Source organism: Prinia subflava, unplaced genomic scaffold, assembly GCF_021018805.1.
Source record: "Prinia subflava isolate CZ2003 ecotype Zambia unplaced genomic scaffold, Cam_Psub_1.2 scaffold_73_NEW, whole genome shotgun sequence".
Lineage (NCBI taxonomy): Eukaryota > Metazoa > Chordata > Aves > Passeriformes > Cisticolidae > Prinia > Prinia subflava.
Genome location: NW_026961080.1, coordinates 83,745 through 104,969, shown reverse-complemented (window position 1 = coordinate 104,969; position 21,225 = coordinate 83,745). Strand labels below are relative to the sequence as shown.

The following is a 21,225-nucleotide window of genomic DNA, read 5'->3' as shown; positions in this document are numbered from 1 at the left end:
GTCACTGCTCACGTTGAAAAACAAAGCTTTTTGTTCTACATAGCTCCCACATAGAAATGAACCAGCTTAAGTAGTGTGAGCTTCGCCCTCGCTCTGCTGACATGGAAAACATCAAGCGTTGCATGTGGTAAGCCAATAATCAGAAAGGATGTAGACTGTCTGCAGGAACTTCTTGCTTGCTGGCAACACAGACAACCAAGGAGATTTGTGTTTGGAGCAACCCCAGAAAGCAAAACACAGCAGCCAAAAGCAGACTTCACTGTTCATTTTGAAAAGCAAAACTTTGTGTTCTATATAGCTCTTACGTGGAAATCAAGCATGTTGGTGTGTTACAGCTTTGCTCTTCTCTGCAGACATGGAAAGCATTTGCAGGAGCAGAGCGTTAAGCCAGTACTGGAAAAGGCAGGCAAGTGTCTGCAGCAACTTATTTGCTTGCAAGGAGCACAGACCATCAACAAGGCTTCTTTCGTGATCAGTCCCAGAAAGCAAGACATAGAAACAAATAGCGGACTTCACTGTTCATTTTGAAAAGCAAAGCTTTGTGTTCTACAGAGCTCTTGCATGGAAAGAAAGCAATGTAGTAAGACAACAGCTTTGCTTTTGCTCTGCTGACATGGGAAACACCAACTGGTACAGAGTGAATCGGGTGTTGGAAAAGGCAGGAAAGTGTTTTCAGCAGCTTCTCTGCTTGCTGGCAACACAGAAAACCAACAAGATTGGTGTTTAGCGCAAACTCAGAACCGAAGACACTGCACAGAGACATAAGAGACATATCAGTTTCCTCGGAAAAGCAAAGCTTTGCCTTGTACAGAGCTGCTACATGGAAATCAAGTTAATTGAGCAGTAACACCTTTGCTCTTCCTCTGCACACATGAAAAACACTTGCTGGTGCAGAGAGTGAACCGGTACTGCAAAAGGCAAGAAAGACCTTGCAGCAGCTTCTTTGCTTCCAAGGAACACAGACAAGCAACAAGACTTGTGTTCTGATCCACCCTAAGAAGCAAGACGTAGAAACCAAAAGCAGATTTCATGTTCACTCTGAAAAGACAAGCTTTTTGTTACAGAGCTCTTTCATAGACATCTAGCAAATTAGGCAGTGAGAGTTTTGCTCTTGCTCTGCAGATATGAATACAACAACTACTGCATAATGCAAGTTAGGACTGGAAAAGTAAGGAAGTGTCTGCAGCAGCTCTTTTGCTTGATTGCCACACAGACAAGCAACAAGACCTGTCTTTGGAGCAACCCCAGAAAGCAAGACGCAGCAACCAGAAGCAGACGTCACTGCTCACGTTGAAAAACAAAGCTTTTTGTTCTACATAGCTCCCACATAGAAATGAACCAGCTTAAGTAGTGTGAGCTTCGCCCTCGCTCTGCTGACATGGAAAACATCAAGCGTTGCATGTGGTAAGCCAATAATCAGAAAGGATGTAGACTGTCTGCAGGAACTTCTTGCTTGCTGGCAACACAGACAGCCAAGGAGATTTGTGTTTGGAGCAACCCCAGAAAGCAAAGCACAGCAACCAAAAGCAGACTTCACTGTTCATTTTGAAAAGCAAAACTTTGTGTTCTATATAGCTCTTACGTGGAAATCAAGCATGTTGGTGTGTTACAGCTTTGCTCTTCTCTGCAGACATGGAAAGCATTTGCAGGAGCAGAGCGTTAAGCCAGTACTGGAAAAGGCAGGCAAGTGTCTGCAGCAACTTATTTGCTTGCAAGGAGCACAGACCATCAACAAGGCTTCTTTCGTGATCAGTCCCAGAAAGCAAAACACAGCAGCCAAAAGCAGACTTCACTGTTCATTTTGAAAAGCAAAGCTTTGTGTTCTACAGAGCTCTTGCATGGAAAGAATACAATGTAGTAAGACAACAGCTTTGCTTTTGCTCTGCTGACATGGGAAACACCAACTGGTACAGAGTGAATCGGGTGTTGGAAAAGGCAGGAAAGTGTTTTCAGCAGCTTCTCTGCTTGCTGGCAACACAGAAAACCAACAAGATTGGTGTTTAGCGCAAACTCAGAACCGAAGACACTGCACAGAGACATAAGAGACATATCAGTTTCCTCGGAAAAGCAAAGCTTTGCCTTGTACAGAGCTGCTACATGGAAATCAAGTTAATTGAGCAGTAACACCTTTGCTCTTCCTCTGCACACATGAAAAACACTTGCTGGTGCAGAGAGTGAACCGGTACTGCAAAAGGCAAGAAAGACCTTGCAGCAGCTTCCTTGCTTCCAAGGAACACAGACAAGCAACAAGACTTGTGTTCTGATCCACCCTAAGAAGCAAGACGTAGAAACCAAAAGCAGATTTCATGTTCACTCTGAAAAGACAAGCTTTTTGTTACAGAGCTCTTTCATAGACATCTAGCAAATTAGGCAGTGAGAGTTTTGCTCTTGCTCTGCAGATATGAATACAACAACTACTGCATAATGCAAGTTAGGACTGGAAAAGTAAGGAAGTGTCTGCAGCAGCTCTTTTGCTTGATTGCCACACAGACAAGCAACAAGACCTGTCTTTGGAGCAACCCCAGAAAGCAAGACGCAGCAACCAGAAGCAGACGTCACTGCTCACGTTGAAAAACAAAGCTTTTTGTTCTACATAGCTCCCACATAGAAATGAACCAGCTTAAGTAGTGTGAGCTTCGCCCTCGCTCTGCTGACATGGAAAACATCAAGCGTTGCATGTGGTAAGCCAATAATCAGAAAGGATGTAGACTGTCTGCAGGAACTTCTTGCTTGCTGGCAACACAGACAGCCAAGGAGATTTGTGTTTGGAGCAACCCCAGAAAGCAAAGCACAGCAACCAAAGGCAGACTTCACTGTTCATTTTGAAAAGCAAAACTTTGTGTTCTATATAGCTCTTACGTGGAAATCAAGCATGTTGGTGTGTTACAGCTTTGCTCTTCTCTGCAGACATGGAAAGCATTTGCAGGAGCAGAGCGTAAGCCAGTACTGGAAAAGGCAGGCAAGTGTCTGCAGCAACTTATTTGCTTGCAAGGAGCACAGACCATCAACAAGGCTTCTTTCGTGATCAGTCCCAGAAAGCAAGACATAGAAACAAATAGCGGACTTCACTGTTCATTTTGAAAAGCAAAGCTTTGTGTTCTACAGAGCTCTTGCATGGAAAGAAAGCAATGTAGTAAGACAACAGCTTTGCTTTTGCTCTGCTGACATGGGAAACACCAACTGGTACAGAGTGAATCGGGTGTTGGAAAAGGCAGGAAAGTGTTTTCAGCAGCTTCTTTGCTTGCTGGCAACACAGAGAACAAACACGGCTTGAATTTTGATCAACCACAGAAAGCCGGACACAGTAACCTAAAGCTTTTTGTTCTATATAGCTCTTACATTGAAAGAAAGCTCTTTTGCTTGCTGGCAACACAGACAACCTACAAGAGCTGTCTTTGGAGCAACCCCAGAAAGCAAGACGCAGCAACCAAAAGCAGACGTCACTGCTCACGTTGAAAAGCTAAGCTTTTTGTTCTACATAGCTCCCACATAGAAATGAATCAGCTTAAGTAGTGTGAGCTTCGCCCTCGCTCTGCTGACATGGAAAACACCAAGGTTTGCATGTGGTAAGCCTATAATCAGAAGGGACGTAGACTGTCTGCAAAAACTTCTTGCGTGCTGGTAACACAGACAACCAAAAAGTCTTGTGTTTGGAGCAACCCCAGAAAGCAAAGCACAGCAACCAAAAGCAGACTTCACTGCTCATGCTGAAAAACAAAGCTTTGTGTTCTACGTGGAACACATTGCTCTTAAAAGGAAATCAAGCATATTAGTGCGTAACAGCATTGCTCTTGCTCTTCCAACGTGGAAAACATTTTGCAAAAGGAAGGTAGTTTTGGGAAATGTTTAAAATGTCTGCAGCAGCTTCATTGCTTGTTGGCAATAGACAACCAAACCTGATAGCATTTTTGATCAACCCCGGAAAGCAAGACCCAGCAACCAAAGTAGAATTCACTTTTCTCTCTAGAAAGCAAAGCTTTGTGTTCTACATAGCTCTTACATGGAAATCAAGAATATTAGGTAGAAAGTTCATTGCTGATGCTCTGCAGATATGGAAAACTCGAAATACTAGATAATGTAAGCCAGTAATGTAAAAGGCTGCAAAGTTTCTGCAGTGCGGCCGCCTTTTAAACAGAGTATGTTTCTGCATGTACATGGGGAGCTCATGTGGGTTTCACATGGAAAAGGGCCACCGTTGGATTCCTCACTATGTGCCTGGCCACGGACTTGATGCTGGGCGTCAACCTTCTCCAAGTCCATGAAGATTTAATCCAGATCCCCATGTTCCTGATGTCATACTAAGCACCTAGTACCAGTATAGCCTGGTACTTCAGCAGTCTCTGTGGGGAGAGCCAATGACGCTTCCAGGACTCTAGACTTTGTGTGGGACACTAGCACTCTTGTCTTCTGGCCCAGGGTGAACCTGTGTGCCTCTTGGATGTTCACTGCTACTGCTGCAATGGCTCTGAGACACCCCGGCCACACCTTAGCTGCCATATGCAGCTGTATGGAGAGGTAGGCAATTACCTTTTGGTATGGGCCCAGATTTTGTGCTAGTATTTCTAAAGTGATTCCTTGCTTCTCATGAGAAAACAAAAAGAACAGCTTACCCACGTCTGGAAGTCCCAAGGCTGGTGCTGACATGAGGGCCTTCTTTAGCTGGTCAAAGGCTCGAGTTGCTTCTTTTCTCCATGGACGATCTCTTGCTCCCTTCCGTGATCAAGGCATACAGAGGTTTAACAAGCAATCCATAAGTTTAAATCCACAGTCTGCACCACCCTGTGGACCTAGAAAGGTCCTCAGCTCTTTCGCTGTCTGAGGCTTTGGGGTCTGGCTTATTTCCTCCTTCCTATCTTGTCCCAAGGTTCTTTGTCCAACACTTCCTTCATAGCCTAGGTAAATAACTGCTTTACCAGCTGAGGCTTCTTTGGGGGTACTTGATACTTTTGCAGTCACAGAAAGTTTAGAGGCTTACCGTCCAGTCCACGCATGTTTCCTGAGTCTGGATGGCTATTAAGAGGTCATCCACATACTGGAGGAGCTGTCCTCTTGGAGGAGGTTCCCAGGACACCAAATCCTTTGCAAGCTTCTCCCCAAATATAGTGGGCAAGTTCTTATACCCCTGCTGTAATATGCACCCTTTGAGCCGAGTTTTATGTCCAGACCTAGGGCTTTCCCACTCGAATGCAAAAATTTTCTGGCTGGCTTCATGGAGAGGTAGGCAAAAGAAAGCATCTTTCAAATCTAAAATGGTAAACCAGGTTAATTCAGGTGTTAAATGGGTTAACAGGGTGTAAGGATTGGCAACTACCTCACAGGGTTATTGTTTCCCTGAGATTCTCCTTGGAGTTGCTGGTCCCCTAGGTAATAAGGTTTTCCCCCAGGGTTGCTGTTCCCTGGGAGTTTCCTCTGGGTTGCTGTTCCCAGAAGTAATAAGGTTTTCAGTCTTCTCTTTGCCCTAAGTGTTACACACCAGAGGTAGAGACGACAAGCTGAGTCCGCCGGTGCACATTTTCAAGGTTGTTTATTCTTCATTATCTCAGTCCTTTTTCAGCTCTGCAAAGTATCTCCGCTGAGCAGGGTACCTTATCTTAGTTCTTTCTCAGCTCTGTGAGGCATTCCCCAGCAGAGCAGGATGTGGCAGACTGGGTGGATCAGAGAGCCCCGCACCTTATGTATGGTACCCCTGACCCAACCACTGTCTGAGACATATTTTTTATTTACAAAATTTTACCAATACCTACTACCTATACTAACATGTCAGTTCTACTCTAAGCCAATCTCTAAAACCCAACTCAGCACAAGATGGGGGACGAGAGCAAGAACAAGGAGGACAGGGGCCACTCCCCAATTCCTCCATCTTGCCTCTTCAGCCCCATATACTAAGAATCCTAATTTCTATATTTATATTCTATAATAAACCATCCACTACTTATTTTAAATTCTTAGGATTTGTGATTCTTCCTGCATGTGAGTGTTCACTCCCATGGACAGGAATCAGAGTCAGTGTCCTTCTGGGATCTGTGTGGGTCTAACTGACCCCCCTGTACAGATCCCAGACCCCCCTGTCTGGTCTCCAAACCCTCCAGGGTGGCCAGAGGGATGTTCTAGACTCCAACAACTACCGGGTACAAGTCCTCAGTTACCTTGGACCAATCTGTATAACACATTGGGCTTTTTCACTGGCAAAATAGGAGTGTTGAAATCAGACTGACACTCCCTCAGTAGTCCTATATTCAAAAAGTTTTTAATAACTGGACTAATGCCTTCTGTATCTTCTTTCTTTAGGGGATATTGTTTAACCCTTACTGACTGTCCTCATTCTTTAAGTTTAATCTGTACTGGTAGTGCATTCTTCGCCCTTCCTGGTAAATCAGACACCCATACTCCAGGAAATACCTGATCTATTATTTTCCTGAAATTTTCCTCTTTATTTGCAACTTCAATTTCTTTGGTTATCATCATTAAACTTAACAGTTCCACTGTTGGTATTTTACCTCCAAAATAATTTCCCCATTCTTAAGTATTATTTTTGCCTCCAACTGCTCTAGAAGATCTCTGCCCAAAATTCAGATGGAGCTTTAGGCATGTATACAAATTGGTGAATTCCCTACTGTTTCCCCAATTTATACTTCAATGGTTTGCAAAAATAAGCTCTTTCAGATTGGCCAGTGGCCCCTTTTACCACAATAGTAATTGGTTACAGGTATTAGGGCTTAATTCAACAATGAAATTGTTGCCCCTGTGTCTATTGAAAATTCCACCTCTTTCTCTTTGTTCCCCAGTTTGACTATAACCAGAAGTCCTCTAGGGTCTGCCTCAGTCCTCTTTTACAAGAGCAATCACTCTTTCCCCTTTCTGAGCACCTTTTCCATGTTCATCACCTCTTCTTTATTCTGGGCACTGGTTTTTCCAGTGAGCAAGTTTTTTTGCAAAATGCACATTCATCTTTTCCCAGTCAGGGTTGTCCCTGTTTCGGTGGACCTTGCCCACATTTCCCTTTTTCTCACTCTTTTACTACTGCTACTAATTTCTTCATCCTTTGTTTATATCCTTCTTCCCAGTGACTAAAACTCTCCAGGCCTCATCCAGTAAAGCTTCTAAATTCCAGCTGTTTGGACCCTGGATCTTCTAGAGTTTCTGCCTGATGTCTCCTGTAGACTGTCTTAAAAATAAATTTATATATTGTTGTGCCCCTTCATCAAATCCAGGATCCAGGGTGGTGTGTCAGCGTATTGCATCTCCCAGGTGATCTAGAAATTCAGAAGGTGTTTGAGAGGGGCCCTGTTTGATAGCATGTAAGGCTGGCCAGTTTATGATTTTGGGGATTGCTCTTTCCAGCCCTTTTACTATCAATTCCTGGTATCTCTTTAACCGTCCCAGCTCCTCATCATTATTAGGATCTCAACCCGGGTCTCAAAGGGGAAGTTTGGGAGCTGGTGGGGGAGGTTCAGGTTCATCCCACTCACTGTCACTGCTAGGCAGTGGTGGATCCCTGGGTTCAGAAGTGGGTGGAGAAACCCCTACCTCAGCTGCTGTCCTTCCAAAGGAAGATGCAGCTAGAGGTGAAGCGGGGGAGGTTGGAGTTAATGATGGTTCTGAATCTGCATCCCCCACCACCCTCCTCCTTTCCTGCCTTTTAGGGGGTGGTTTAACTATGTCTTCTGTCTCTTGTTCCAAAGCCTCTGCTTGGTATACCTTGTCAAGATATATGCACCTCTGATTTATCGAGCAGGTACTACAACACCGTTTGGGCTTTCCTTTAGTAACTTTATTGTCCTTTTCAAGGGCCAATACTAAACGATCAGATGGTGGCCTCATTCCACAATCCCTTTGACACTCAGGGTGATCCCTAAGAGTAAAGAAAACCATATCAGCGTAAGCTACTTCCTACCACTTTTTTTCACAGCGTAAGAAGAGCAAAAGTTTCATAGTGAAGTGTACCATTTGCCGGCCATCTCACCCTCTCTTCCAGCCTATACAGTGGCCACCACTGTGTACAAAACTTACCAAGCTTCCTTTTGGTTTCTGTAACCCCATAGCCCACCAATTCTTTCCAATGTATTAAAATACATCCCAGAGGACTACCTTTAGGAATCTCTTGACTTTCACTTGCTTTCATTTTTAAGATTCCTCTGGTACAAAGACATACTGGGCACTCTCCACCCTAAAGATTTCCACTGGCTTCCTGATATCTCCTGCTCCTAGGCATATACTTTTACTGAAGAAAGAAGCAGGGTTTAAAAGCAATCCCACATCATGAGAGGGGAAAACCTCCTTTTTATTTTAATCTAAAAGGAAACAACTATCAAACAAATTGACTACACACACACACTTGTCCCCTTTTCCTTGCTTAAACTGCTGATTACAAATCAAGGCCTCTGTCATACCTTGCACTGGCTATATTGCAGCTAAAATGCCCCAAAAAATGCAAGAAGTTTTACACATATTGCAGCAGGAGTACAGTTAAAACCCAACGCAATTCTTGTCAAGCCATAATCAGAGTACAGACGGGATACTTGCAAAATAACAGCTGGGCTTTGGCCAGATATCAACAATCTCAAACATACACACCCAACCAAAAATTTTAACAAAGTCTCACCGTAAGCCAAAGGACTCAAGCGGAGACACAGCACAAATCCCTCCGCAAGAGGGAAGCGGGGGGGCCAACCCCAGCCTCACATCATCCTGCACTCCTCTGCAGCCAGGAATCACCAGTTCCTTGTCAAAATACCACTCCACACTAGTGCTCCCAGAATACAGCAAAACTGGCGATCTTGCTGCCACCACTGCCATACCTCAGACTACAAGCTCCTGGTGCTGTAACCAGCACCACCTGAAACGCAAACCACAAATACCAGACTCCGAGGAGCTTACAAAACCCAATCAGGCCTCTGCTTTGCATAAGACATCTCTTATGACTTATAAGCTGCCTGTAGTCAAATGTACCCATTTCCAATATTTATTAAACATATGTTTTGTCTACAGTTTTGGCAGGTCCTGGTAATTACCCTGGGGTGTCAGCAGGGCTGCGGTAGCCCTCTTCCAAGAAAATTATGGATGTGGGCCCAGAGAGGGTCCCAGATCCAGTGTTCTGGTTGTATTCAAAATTGGGGAGCAGTTTCACATTAACCAATTTTAATGTGCACTAAATTTATGGTGGTTTCTGTGTTTACTCCTTTTTACTTCTGTGATATTGACTTTGGGAGGAAAAAGACAAAACAGACTCACCTTAAAGCTTACAAAGATAGATTCATTACCACACACTAAAATAAGGGAAAAAAAAAAAGGAAAATATGAATCTTTCAAAACTTTTCCCCTAGCCCCACAAACTCTTCACTTTCCCACAAGCAACATAGAGAGACAACTTATGATTTTCAGTCAGTTTCATCATTTGGAAAATAGTCTTTCATTCCTTCTTTAGGAGAGGAGTCTCTTTAGAGTAGTGGATTGCACTGACAAAACAGTTCTTGTGAGGGTTTTAACTGTCACAGGGAAAAAACATTGCTTCCGCGACTACTCCAACCCTTCTTAACATGAGCAGTTTCCCAAGCCTCCCATAGGTCATGTGAACTCAGGCATATTGGGGTGTCACCTTTGAAAGATTCACAACTCCAGAGACAAGGGATTCCTCATCACAGGGAACACAGAGGTATCTTCACTTCTCCACTGGCACAAGGCTTCTCATTTCTCTCTGTTCAAGCAGCTCATAAGATCAATATCACAGTCTATCACAACATCAGTGCTCAAAAATCTACAAATAAACAATCATCTCCCCAAATTCATGTCTTTCTCATGGTTTGAAGGGATGAATTACATATAGAGTTCAGTTCCATGGCTCTAATTGAAGTCCAGCCAGCAGGCAACTCCTCTATCCTTCCTCCAACTAGTCTTTCACTCTCTCTCTGTTATGAATGGATTCCCAGTGGGTATGAGGGCTCAAAAATTCCCAGTGGGTATGAAGGAGGGGGGCAGGGCTACATCTCTAGAACACCAGCCGCCAGACAGCCACAGCCATGCCGTGAGGCCCTGACAAGGGTATGAATATGCATTTGTATTTTGTGTCTTCAACATTTTTGTAAATAAAAGGCTTTGTAATTACCTGTGATCTTTGCAGTGGGCATTAGGGAACTATCCCATGCGCTGCCCTGGTCCCAATAAACATACACTTTCTAACTTTAACTGTTAGAGAGTCTTTTGTCAGTCACAGCTGAATATTGATATTAGATCGATATTCGTATTTTAATAAATCACTCTTATTTACAAAAATGTTGAAGACACAAAATAGAAATGTGTATTCATACCCCTGTCACTTCCTCCTCCCTGCTTTGTATGCTAATTGACAACAAGGTTATTAAGCTTGTGTAGTTTGTTCCCTGAAATGGGACGGTGGTCCTTTTGTGAGGAGTGGTCACCAAAAGGAGAAAGTAAAACCAGTCTTCCTCTTTTTAAATGTGAAATACAAAGTTGTGTTTCATGTCAGGGAAATAAAAACAATCTGTGTAATTGTAATTGTAGAACACGGCCATGGGACAGTTACAAAAATGAGTTCTAATAAACAACTTAGGAAAGCATGGAAGAAGGGGTTTTTTTGAACAAACTTTGCTTGCAATTGCCTATTATAATATCTCAAGCAATTCTGTACTAAGTGTCTTTGAATTATAACTTTAGAAGCATATTTTGTATTACAGAATTTTAAACTGTAGTTTTAGAATGTAAAAAGGCTTTCTCACAGACTAGTTAAAAAAAAAAAATCCTGGATACGGAAGAAAAGATTTCAGCTCGCTGATTTATGGTTCCTGAAAAAGGAAAACTAAACATCACTATCAAAGACTGATAGACCTGGAAAATACAAGCTGGACCCCCACATCTGGGAGCTGGACCCCACCACCTGGAATAAATATCCTGGATGTACATCCTGTAATATTGAAATCTAAAATGGACTACAATAGTTATTGAATAATGACATTAAAAATTGGAAATAGAAACTGCTGAGAAAAGCTTATGAATTTGTATGAATATAGCAAATAAAATACCACCAAGTCCAGCAATCAGTGTACAGTCGGAAGGGAAAATCCTTCCACTGTACCCAGCACACTGTCTTTGCTCACACTTAACCATGCTAATTAATTAATTATTAAATTGAATTGCTGCTTGATATATTGGCCTTGTCAAGCGTCTCATTTCTAACATAAACTTTCAACCTTTTCAATGCAGATGTGATCGATGCATGGTAGAACACCTTGTTTCCTGTTTTCCAAGACTACTTCCATGGGTTTCTGGAAATGGGAGGTTTGCAATTGTCTTGTGTCTATTGATTAGTTTCTCTGTTTTCATAAAGTTGATAAGCAATGAGTTAATAGATCCAGGATAGCTTATCTTAAATCTGTGTTCTTTTAACCATCCTCTAAATTTAACTGATTTCGGCAAAGCTTATCTATTAATTTCAGCTAAATCAGCAATATCTATTGTTAACTACAACCTTAGCTTTTCTAAAATCTTCAAAATTAGTGTCTCAATGTAAGGTTTAATACTGTGCAACTATGACCAAAATCCAAAAGAATTATGTACCCAGCAGATGAGTGAGCTTATACTTCCTCCTCCATCATGGTGCATTTACTACCTGACACCAAAAAGCATGAAAGCTTCAGGAGTTCAGCAGCTGTCAGATCCGTGATCCATTTTTACTGCCATAGTTAATGCATTCTTACCTCACTTCCTAAAATATTTAAAGACCACAGGAGACAGTAATTTGTTGGCGAGGATAAGTGGAAAATTTTCCAGTAGCTCTTTCTTATGAGATCATTAGAAGATATAACAAACTATCCCTAGATATAAGGCCTCAATGGCATTTTGGCCTGACCAGTCTTGGATGTGAATTCATCTATCCACCAATTTAAACCGTGTTTGATAACTTATAGCCCACAATTCTTAATATTGTGCACCTACAAGCAAATTTTTAAAAAATGAAGCCAACATGTGTTTGTACATCCATCTCCACCACAGCATGGGTGGTCCCTGTAAAACACAAGCACATATAAGGTCTCAGAAGCCCATTTGCTGTTGGATCTTCAAAAGCTTCCTGTCTAAGTTGATGTTTTGTATTTTCCAGCTTGAAGGTTTGTTTTCTACCACTTCCTCAAGTTTATCAAATGGCCACAGAAACCTCTGTCAGTCTTGCCTTGCGTCTAAGGGAACTCACAGACGTTTTTTGGTAGATCCCAGATGCCTCTGAAATTATCTCTATCTCTAAATTAAATTTTTATCATTCCTTTTACTATGAGCTATCTGTAGTTGTCTATAAATGCCTGCTGATGCCCCTGTACCACGGCCCATGGAGTGCCTTTTAATATGTCCCATGAAAAGCTTAGAGCCCTCTGAAGTCCAGTAGGGACACCTGCTGATGTTTTTCTTCTCACTGGTCTGAGAATGTTTTTTAGTTCAATTGATATACTGTGCAAATCTAGAATCTTCAGATGCCTTCTGATCTGTCCACAGGGCCTCTCTGTGCCTTTCACTGTACTTAAGAAGCCCTGGAATGTCTTCAGTGCACCCCCAAGGTACCTCTTAGTGCCTAAGCATAAACCTATTCCTAACCCAAGGCATACAGCTGCAGTCACACCTAGTGGTATATGGCGGCATTCTGCTGTGCAGCATGCCTTTCCAAGCGCCTTTTGATGTATCCCAGCAGTGTTTTTGACTCATCAAGAGTTCACTGGGCCACCTGATTACCTTTTTATTTCCTCTGTTCCTGTGCATCCAAATACAGGGACAGAATGGTTGTCTTTCTAGTGGCTGCTAATGGCTTTTGCCAACAGCTAACTAATGGCTACTTTCAGCTTTTGCTTTTTATAGCTTTGACTTCACTTGAGAGTGTTATGATAAAAACACTGGCCTTGAGCCCAGCCAGGGACTTGGGCACTTCATCACTGCTGTTCTAGTCTGAGCAACAGACATCTTGATTGTATTATAAAGGAATAAAAAGAAGAAAACCCAAAATAATGGTTTATATGTTTAAACAGACCTATTATTTTTAGAGCAGAACAGTCTTCTGATACACTTTGGGTCTTAAACAACATTAACAAAACTAAAAAGTGCCTAAAAAGAAACAGAATTGTAACAGAAGCAAAAAGTTTCTATTACAAATGAAAAATACCTACGCGCTCGTTTGGTTCAGAAAAGCAGATTTTATTTCAAACAGCAGCATACACATACAACATTTTCAAAATATACATATCTGAAAACAAGAGACTGCATTTCATTAGCCACTTTGCTGTGGTTTATCAACTGTTAAATTATATTTGGAACCAGGTGGAGTTTATGCACCATAGCTGTCCTATGAGTTGGATGCTCTCATGTTTCATCATTGGTATAATCCTGCAAAATAATGGTAATTGCCAGCATCTCATAGAAAAGAATCCACACAGGTTGTCTGTTTACTATCACCTGAAGGTTTCAGCTACCTTAGTATTTTGAATACAGAGATGTTATTTTTAACAGATGTGGCAAATAACAAATTTTCAGGAAACACCTAATGGACATCATAGCCAAATTTGATGGGCTGTATACATCTCTAAAGAAAGGTTCTTGAACCGTGACTAATTCCAACAGAAGCAACATAGCAGCATTTTGGTAAGAAAAAAAGACACCCTTTCCTAAACCCCTTCCCTTTTATTTAGATATAGAATAAAGATTTAAAAAATCAAAAGTTGCTTACATTTCTATATCTTTAGAAGTACAATTGCATCACCAATTTTTTGTTTTACCACAGCTTAAGTGTCAGAATATGCTACATATAAATATCCTAAGCCATTCATCATTTATTAATTCACCCTTTAATAATTTTCTACAAAAATGTGCTTAAAATATTTAAATATAACATCTTACTAGGAAAAAAAGAACACATCATCAGAAAATTCAGCTTGCAGCTAATTTTCAATGCACCAGAACACAATGAAGCTGCTCAAATTATGGCAAAAAACTTGGTTTTCTTATGATGGAGGTGTGTTGTGTTTGAAAAACACATGCAAACAGATTAAGAATAAATGGTGATCACTTCACGTCCACTGCCTCGGACTAGGAGAACTCTATCTAGACCTTCTGTTAGAACTTCCAGAAATTCCATGTCTGAAATACCATTTGGTCAAGGAATTTATTCAGAAGAGAAAAAAAATATCTAGGAATCTCTCAAAAAGTCTGACATATAATGCAAAAATAAGAGTTCAAAAATTTCATCAAAGATTTTTTCTGTGTCACCCTTTACTGTCCTGTTACCTGGTTATTCAAGTAGAAGTGAGGCCTGACTTGGGGAATTTCCTAGTTTTGCCCTACTCACCTACAAAAAAGATAAGTATAGGAAATTTTTAAATTAGTTGAAGTTAAGAAACCCTTTAAATTAATAACACCTCCCCCATTTATCAAGATTTTATATTTTATTTTTTAACTCTGTGTCATTTTCTTAAAGGCATACTTATGCTTACCATACTTTATAATGGTTATCCAAACAGATAATGGCAGAATCACAAAAATGAAACTCTCAGTTTCAAGAAATATGGAATCAATACAGTAGAGGATACAGTTTTCATCCCCTTTTCTGTTTTTAGGAGGTCCAGGCATATTCAGGAGAACTAGCTGAGCATGCTGTGATTTATTAAGCACTACTCCGTTGAGCTTCACAGCAGTGTGCATTCTTCTCACATTTGACTGATTCCTAACATGCAAAGAAACATTTTTAAGCATTGTCATAATACTTATCTAATTGAATAATACATTATTTATTTGAAATTATAAGTATGTAAAACAAGCTATTTTCATAGACACTATTGTTTGTACATATTAAAAACAAATAAAATGCAATACCTTTGGCAAGAACATTTAACTCTGAAATTCAAGTAGTTCTAAATAAAATTGTCAGAAGACAAAAGTCTTTCAGTTGTCAGTTATCTTTTATCATCATCAATCAAAACCTTGGTTTCAATAGATATTATAGGTCAGACAAGAACCACTAAGAATCCCATTTATTCCAAATTTGCCCTAAACCAGGACAATGACTTCTATTAAAAAGTAACTGGATTTCTACAAGAATTTCCAAACAATGAAATTACAGGAATGCAATGGAAAGATCACACTATTTACGTTGCACAGTATAAGGTTTTTCTCATGGTCCTTTGGAAACATTACAAAAATCTGTAAGCCAGTGAAGAAAATTCAGAAACAACATAGAATTTTGGAAAAACTGCTAGCTTCTCATTTTGTAACAGTAAGACAGTAAGCAGTGAAATTGAGCTTACCCCTTTACATTATCAAAATTTCCTACTATTTTCCTTGTTGCATGTACAAATGTAATTGTTGTAGATTTGTGTACAAAACCAACCACACAAAAAAACACCCCAAAAAACCAAAAACAACAAACCAACCAACCAACACAAAACAAAACAAACCAACCAACCAACCAAAAAAACCACAATAAAACCAACCCACCAAAAAACCCCACCAACCTCTAGGATTTTTAAAATGTCCTTATTATAGTATCTCTCTTGTATGGTTTAGTGATTTTTCAGAACAAAATAAAAAACCAGTTTCCTTACAGTTCCTGAGAAACAGCTATCTGTGTAACGTGAGCCAAAGGTGGAAATGAGTCATATGCTACAGTGTGACCAAAATATTCAAACTCTACCTTAGTCCATTTATCCAAAAGATTTGCTGCCTAAAAGTAGGGTGTTTTCTAAAAAATTAAATAATTAAAAGGCATTTAGCCTGAAATTTAGTGGCCAGTGGAAACGAGTCCTATCAATTAAACTGATTCTTCATGCTCTGCCACCTCCTATCTTCCCCCTACAAGAGAACGACATTTCTAAAATTGAGTTTATCAGTCCCTCCTGGGGGATTTTTTATCACAGTGGCCATCTATCCTAAGAATCAACTGTACAAAAACTATATATGGAACAAAGGAATGCTTGAAGCTCCATTTTTTAGAAGCAGAACTGCATTTTGAGAAGACAAAGTAAGAACTATGAAGAGGCAAGATTGCATAACTGAGATGTATAAATATTGAAACTGAAACATTGTTAAACTAAAAATAAAATGCAGGGTGTAACTTTGTGACAGAGTGGGCAAAAATTCAGCACTAAAATAAAGGCTCATGTTGTGTAAAATGTGAACTGAAGCTGACATCACTTATCCTTAAGTATTGACAGAAATGAAATAGTAGACAGATAGATAGATAGAAATAGTAGACAAGTAAACTTCCAACATTTTCCTAAGAAGATCAATTTGTTAAGCAGATAAAATTAAGAAAATGCTGAACTCTGAAAAAAAGCAGAGCAGTCAAGTGAGTTCCACTCAAGAAATGTAGTATTCCATTTTGTGTGCTGTCATACCCAATGTATGTCCTAACTTACGTTATTTCTACACATGCATGAGTTGGTGGAAGACAGGCGAGAACTGACTTCTGATTAAAGTTCTCTTTCTGAACATATATTCCCTATTGTCCAAGTTGTTATAACACAATAGGAGGCTACTCTTCCAGAATAAAAATATATTAGTCTTTTAATGTAGTTAATTAGGGCACTAAATATTACGCTAGTGCAGAGAAGTACTGCCAAGTTTTTTATTCTTACAGAAACTATAACACGTTTTGTGACTTACCTTGAATAGAAAGTTGACCATATTTAAGAGAACATTAACAAGTCACAATGATGAATATTTTTTCAGTGACGTGCTAAATCACAGTATATTAAACAAGGAACAAAAGCGTACATGCATTGCAAATTACGATTTAAAAGCATGCATACGATGTACAAGATCACAAGAACCAGAGAACCTAGTCTATGTTGTTTAAGTGAAGTGAAATTTAGACTTACAGATTTCCCCATTCTCTATGTGAAAGGGAAGCAAATGCATAGGAAAAAAAAATTATGGCATCAGGTACATTTTTAAGCCAACAATATTAATATACTGTACAGGCACACCAAGTCTGAACTGCAATTTCTACCCAACTACACACAGTAGTCTTAAAATAATATCTGAAAGCAGTGTCTTGCACAATTTCAAAGCAGTAATAAGAAATGTTTCAAATATATAAATTTTAAAACCCCTATATCATTAGAGTGTAATGCAGCTTAGGACAATGCTTTAGAGCACGAGCACAACAATTTTTGGAATGTGCAAAAGGCAAACAGTGTCTAAAGAGCTCAAAGCAAATCCACGAAACAACTTAGGACTTCAAGGTACTAATTTTAAATATGCTTTCTAACTGCATTGCCTACAAGTCCTAGATTTAAGATGTGTTTCATTTAGATATTACAATTTCCCTTGGTATCCAATTTTGGTCATGTGCAGAAAATAATTTCAGCTGTGCTCCTAAGCACATTCTTCCAGAACTAAGAAAAGATGCATGTGAGTGCTTAAAATCACAACATGAGGAAACAAACAAGCTGATTTCCCTTTGTCATTGTTTTTGTGTCTACTACATTGGTTTGACACAAGGGAGTAAGCTCTTACCTATTTAAGAAAAAGACATTAAGGAATATTTAAACAGGAAATAATGTAGCAAGACATATATATTTACACAAGCTTTATATTTCTTTAATATTCAGGATGAGAGCTGAATGAGAATTAAAAAAACCAAACAAGCAAAAAAAAAAAACCCTCTCTTCCCAATAAAACACCCCCACACCCAAAAAAGATGCACACAAATCAAAAACATAAGCTAAACTTCTTGAAAGACAATCTGCTTCTTTGGTACTCCCTCTAATACTAAACACAATAAAAATACAGGGACATATACATTAATTTTTCACCCACACGAAGAAAGAAAAAGTTATCATTGAGCTCTTGAACCTATATGCTTTCTGTTAGAATCCAGAAGTTGAGTTTACAGCTTGAAGTTTGACATATTTAAACTTCACTCACAACATTCTTGTGAGTGACTCCTTACAATCATTCCACCCAAGTCCATGCTATTTTTACAAGGATGCCATTTAAGTTAAGTGCATGAAAAGACTATTTTTGTATTCAATTTTAAATAAAGCAAAATCTCTTTAAAAAACCAGATAAAACAACCAACCAAACATCCCCACATTAAAATACACACAATGAAATACACACTTACGGCTTCATGTTGAAAATATCTTTAAAGCCAGACACACTTGAATCCTTGTTTTTATGCTTTTCTGCTACAAACTTTTCTTTAGTCCAGGTCATTTGCACTTTCTCTGGCACAGCAGCAGCCACATTTGCTTCAATTGCTGGAGCAGATCGTGAGGCAGTGTTTTTATCATGGATAAGCTGGGCCTGGTCACAAAATAAATAATCACCCCAAGATTCAGCCAAAACCGGTATTTGTAAACTGTATGTTACTAAAATTTTCAAAAGGAGTTTCACAGTGGTACAACCCAAGAAGCTAAAGAAAAATGCACCTTACTTTGAGAACAAATATGAGACTATTGTGACTTCAGAATAAAGTGAAATTACTTGTAAAAATGTTTTTATTTGTTTATATTTGCAATACTACATCTTGCCTGGAACATTACTTTTGTAATGAACTAAAGTGAAGTTGAATTCCACCAGAGAGAACTTTATTAACATCAGGGTGTTTTGACAATGAAAAACTTGAAAGCAAATTATCTCATTGTTGACGATTTACATTATTTTCTCAGATATTGTTGTAAACATTGTCCATTTCACATGCCTTTAGCTGAACTATGACATGACTCTCACGATGCCACCACTATGGGACTGGCTTAATTGAAGGCTAGCTGTAGATTTGTATTATTATATTAGATTATTTATGTCTGCAAGAGCATATTACATAACAAATTCAACCAATCTAGCCATGAAGAGGCCTTCTCTTCCCTTTTAACAGTAGAAATTCAAATCAACTTCAAGAACATAAAAGCGCATATGCATGTGGGAAGAAAATGTGTTTTCTATTTTCCATTCCCCTTGCTTCTTTGAAAGAAAAAAGAGATTAAATATTTAACACATTATTTACTTACTTTCCCTCATAATATTTTGCCCATAGGCTTCTCTATTTCCATCAAATGCAACATAAATTCAGTACCTTAGACTCTGAGAATTATAAGTGAATTGGTATTTGGGGGTAGGATTCTCTTTGTACTTTGGAGTTTTCTGTTTTAGAGGTGGTACTTCTTTTTTCCTGAAATTGTTTGTTTCCTTTTTGTTTAAGATATTTAACAGTTCTGAAAGCTATTCAGAGACTTGTTAAATCATGAGTTAAAGCTCCTGTTCCATATGGGAACGTCAGTTATTCACATGTTAGACACGGTCATGGGCCCTCCATACACCTGGTAATTAAGAATTTCCTGCAGGTCAATAAAAAGCATGAATAAAATCCAAGCAGATGAGAATACTACTTTCGTTCTCAGAACAGCAATTCCTCTAGTGGTTCATAAAGTGTAATTGCTGGTGGTTTTAAATGCCTTTGAGCTTTGGTATATTCCCTAAATTATTTCCTAGTCCCTATCCTTCAGGATTCTCAGATTCTGGAGTTCAGTTCTGAGGTTCACATAAACATCTCTTAGTATGATTAAATGATGAGTCAAGACTACAAATCAGAAGTTACTGTGAATACAGTTCTATCACGAGAACTAAAAAGGCTAACAAATACATGCCAATATTGTAAATACCATGCAGCAGTATCCAATGAAGTAAAATGTCAAAGGAACAACTGTAAGATGAGTTCAGTACAACCATGCTTCAATGGAAGAAAATTTACCATTTTTAGAGAGACAGTGAGACCAAGAGAAATTCTGGACCTATAATACATGTTTATAAAAATGCAAACACAAAAGCACATTTTTGTTAGAGCTATTTTGATACTAAATTCAATTAATGAAACACAACACATTGCTCTCTCACTCCATGATGAAAGGGAATACAAAGTTATACAGCACTTCTACAAACTAGGCTACACATTTTACATATGAGCAACACTTCAAGTGTACACTAAACTCATTGATTACATCAGTGCACTTCCTTTCAATGTCACCATACAGAACTCAGTAATGACATATATGGCTTAGTAATGGTTTGCGCTCCTTAAAAGACCTATCAATATGGTCTCCGAGAATCTTCAGTATTGCAACAGAGGAAATATAAAGAAAGTGAATAGTTTATGAAAGCATGAAATACATTTATTAATGTAACACCCTGCTTCTGGCTCTTAAGAAAACAGGCAGTCTCAGAAATGTGTTTCCTTTACAGAAAATATTGTCAGAAAGAGAATATAGTTCATGTCACAGAAGCATCACCTAGAGACAAGAAATACAGGGTAAGATAATTAATTTAGAAAAAATTATTAAAACTGTTTTATGACAATGAATTATTAAGTTATTCATGTGTAGCTCAGTTTGCAATAGTGGTACTTGAAGTGTTGCAATGGAAAGTATGTCTAGTCATGGTCAGTACTATGTCCAACTACCTCTTCCACTTGATAATCATTAGTCATCAGTGCCTGAGCATCTTGGACAATAGACAATGGACTGGAATAGCTTTTTCTTCTAATTGAGCCTCGAGACTCATCTGTGATGCTCTGAATCTGGGACAAAAAGGTTACCAATGACAAAAAAAAGTCTACAGAAAAAAGCAGATATATTATTCTTCATTTTAATAGATGAGATGTGGTATCAGCTTGTAAGGCTCTTTTAAAAATGTTTAGTAGTTAGTTATGAAGTCCCTTTACAGATATTTGTGAAAACATGAAACCAATTGAGTCCTTCAGTCTCTATGAGAAGCTCAAACACTCACTTGTTTTAGAAGGTCACATCCTTTCATATATGTGTATATTCAGGTGAATTTTTTCACTCAATTGCAATCAAAAGCATGAAAAATTTAAAGCAGGTGAGAAAGCTACTTGTCAACTGTAAAAACCTAAACATCTAATAATTCACAAATTATAATTGTGCTCCTCACCTGCATGCACCCAAATTTCTGCCAATCTTACCTAGGAGCACAACGCAACACAATTTGTTGGTGGAAAGGATTATTGCTTTCTCACAGGTCTCATTATCACTGCCTTGCCCAAGAGTCCTTGGTGAAGATTAACCAGAGAAAGAAGCCAACCAACAAAAAGGGAAGCAAGAAAGTGAATGAGGCTCCACAGTTTCTTTCCCTTTTGCAGCACAATTAACTAAGTCAAATAAATAAATGTTTGCCCGTTACACTTAAGTTGCCTTTGTTATGCTTGGCAGACACATACTATAT

At 39.2% G+C, this 21,225-nt stretch overlaps 1 protein-coding gene across 3 annotated transcripts in view; it reads right to left on the bottom strand.

Moving 5' to 3' along the window:
- Positions 1-13,167: 13,167 nt before the first annotated feature.
- The window catches only part of LOC134546434 (solute carrier family 12 member 7-like), a 72,825-nt gene continuing 64,767 nt past the window's right edge, over positions 13,168-21,225 (bottom strand). For 2 of the 3 annotated variants that reach the window (XM_063389237.1, XM_063389239.1), the window contains 3 exons: positions 18,113-18,294; positions 14,481-14,710; positions 14,139-14,335 (listed from right to left, as the gene is read on the bottom strand). In XM_063389237.1, coding sequence (XP_063245307.1) covers positions 14,328-14,335; positions 14,481-14,710; positions 18,113-18,294 — 420 coding nt within the window. In that variant the 3' untranslated portion in view covers positions 14,139-14,327. The other variant, XM_063389238.1, reaches the window with a different exon arrangement.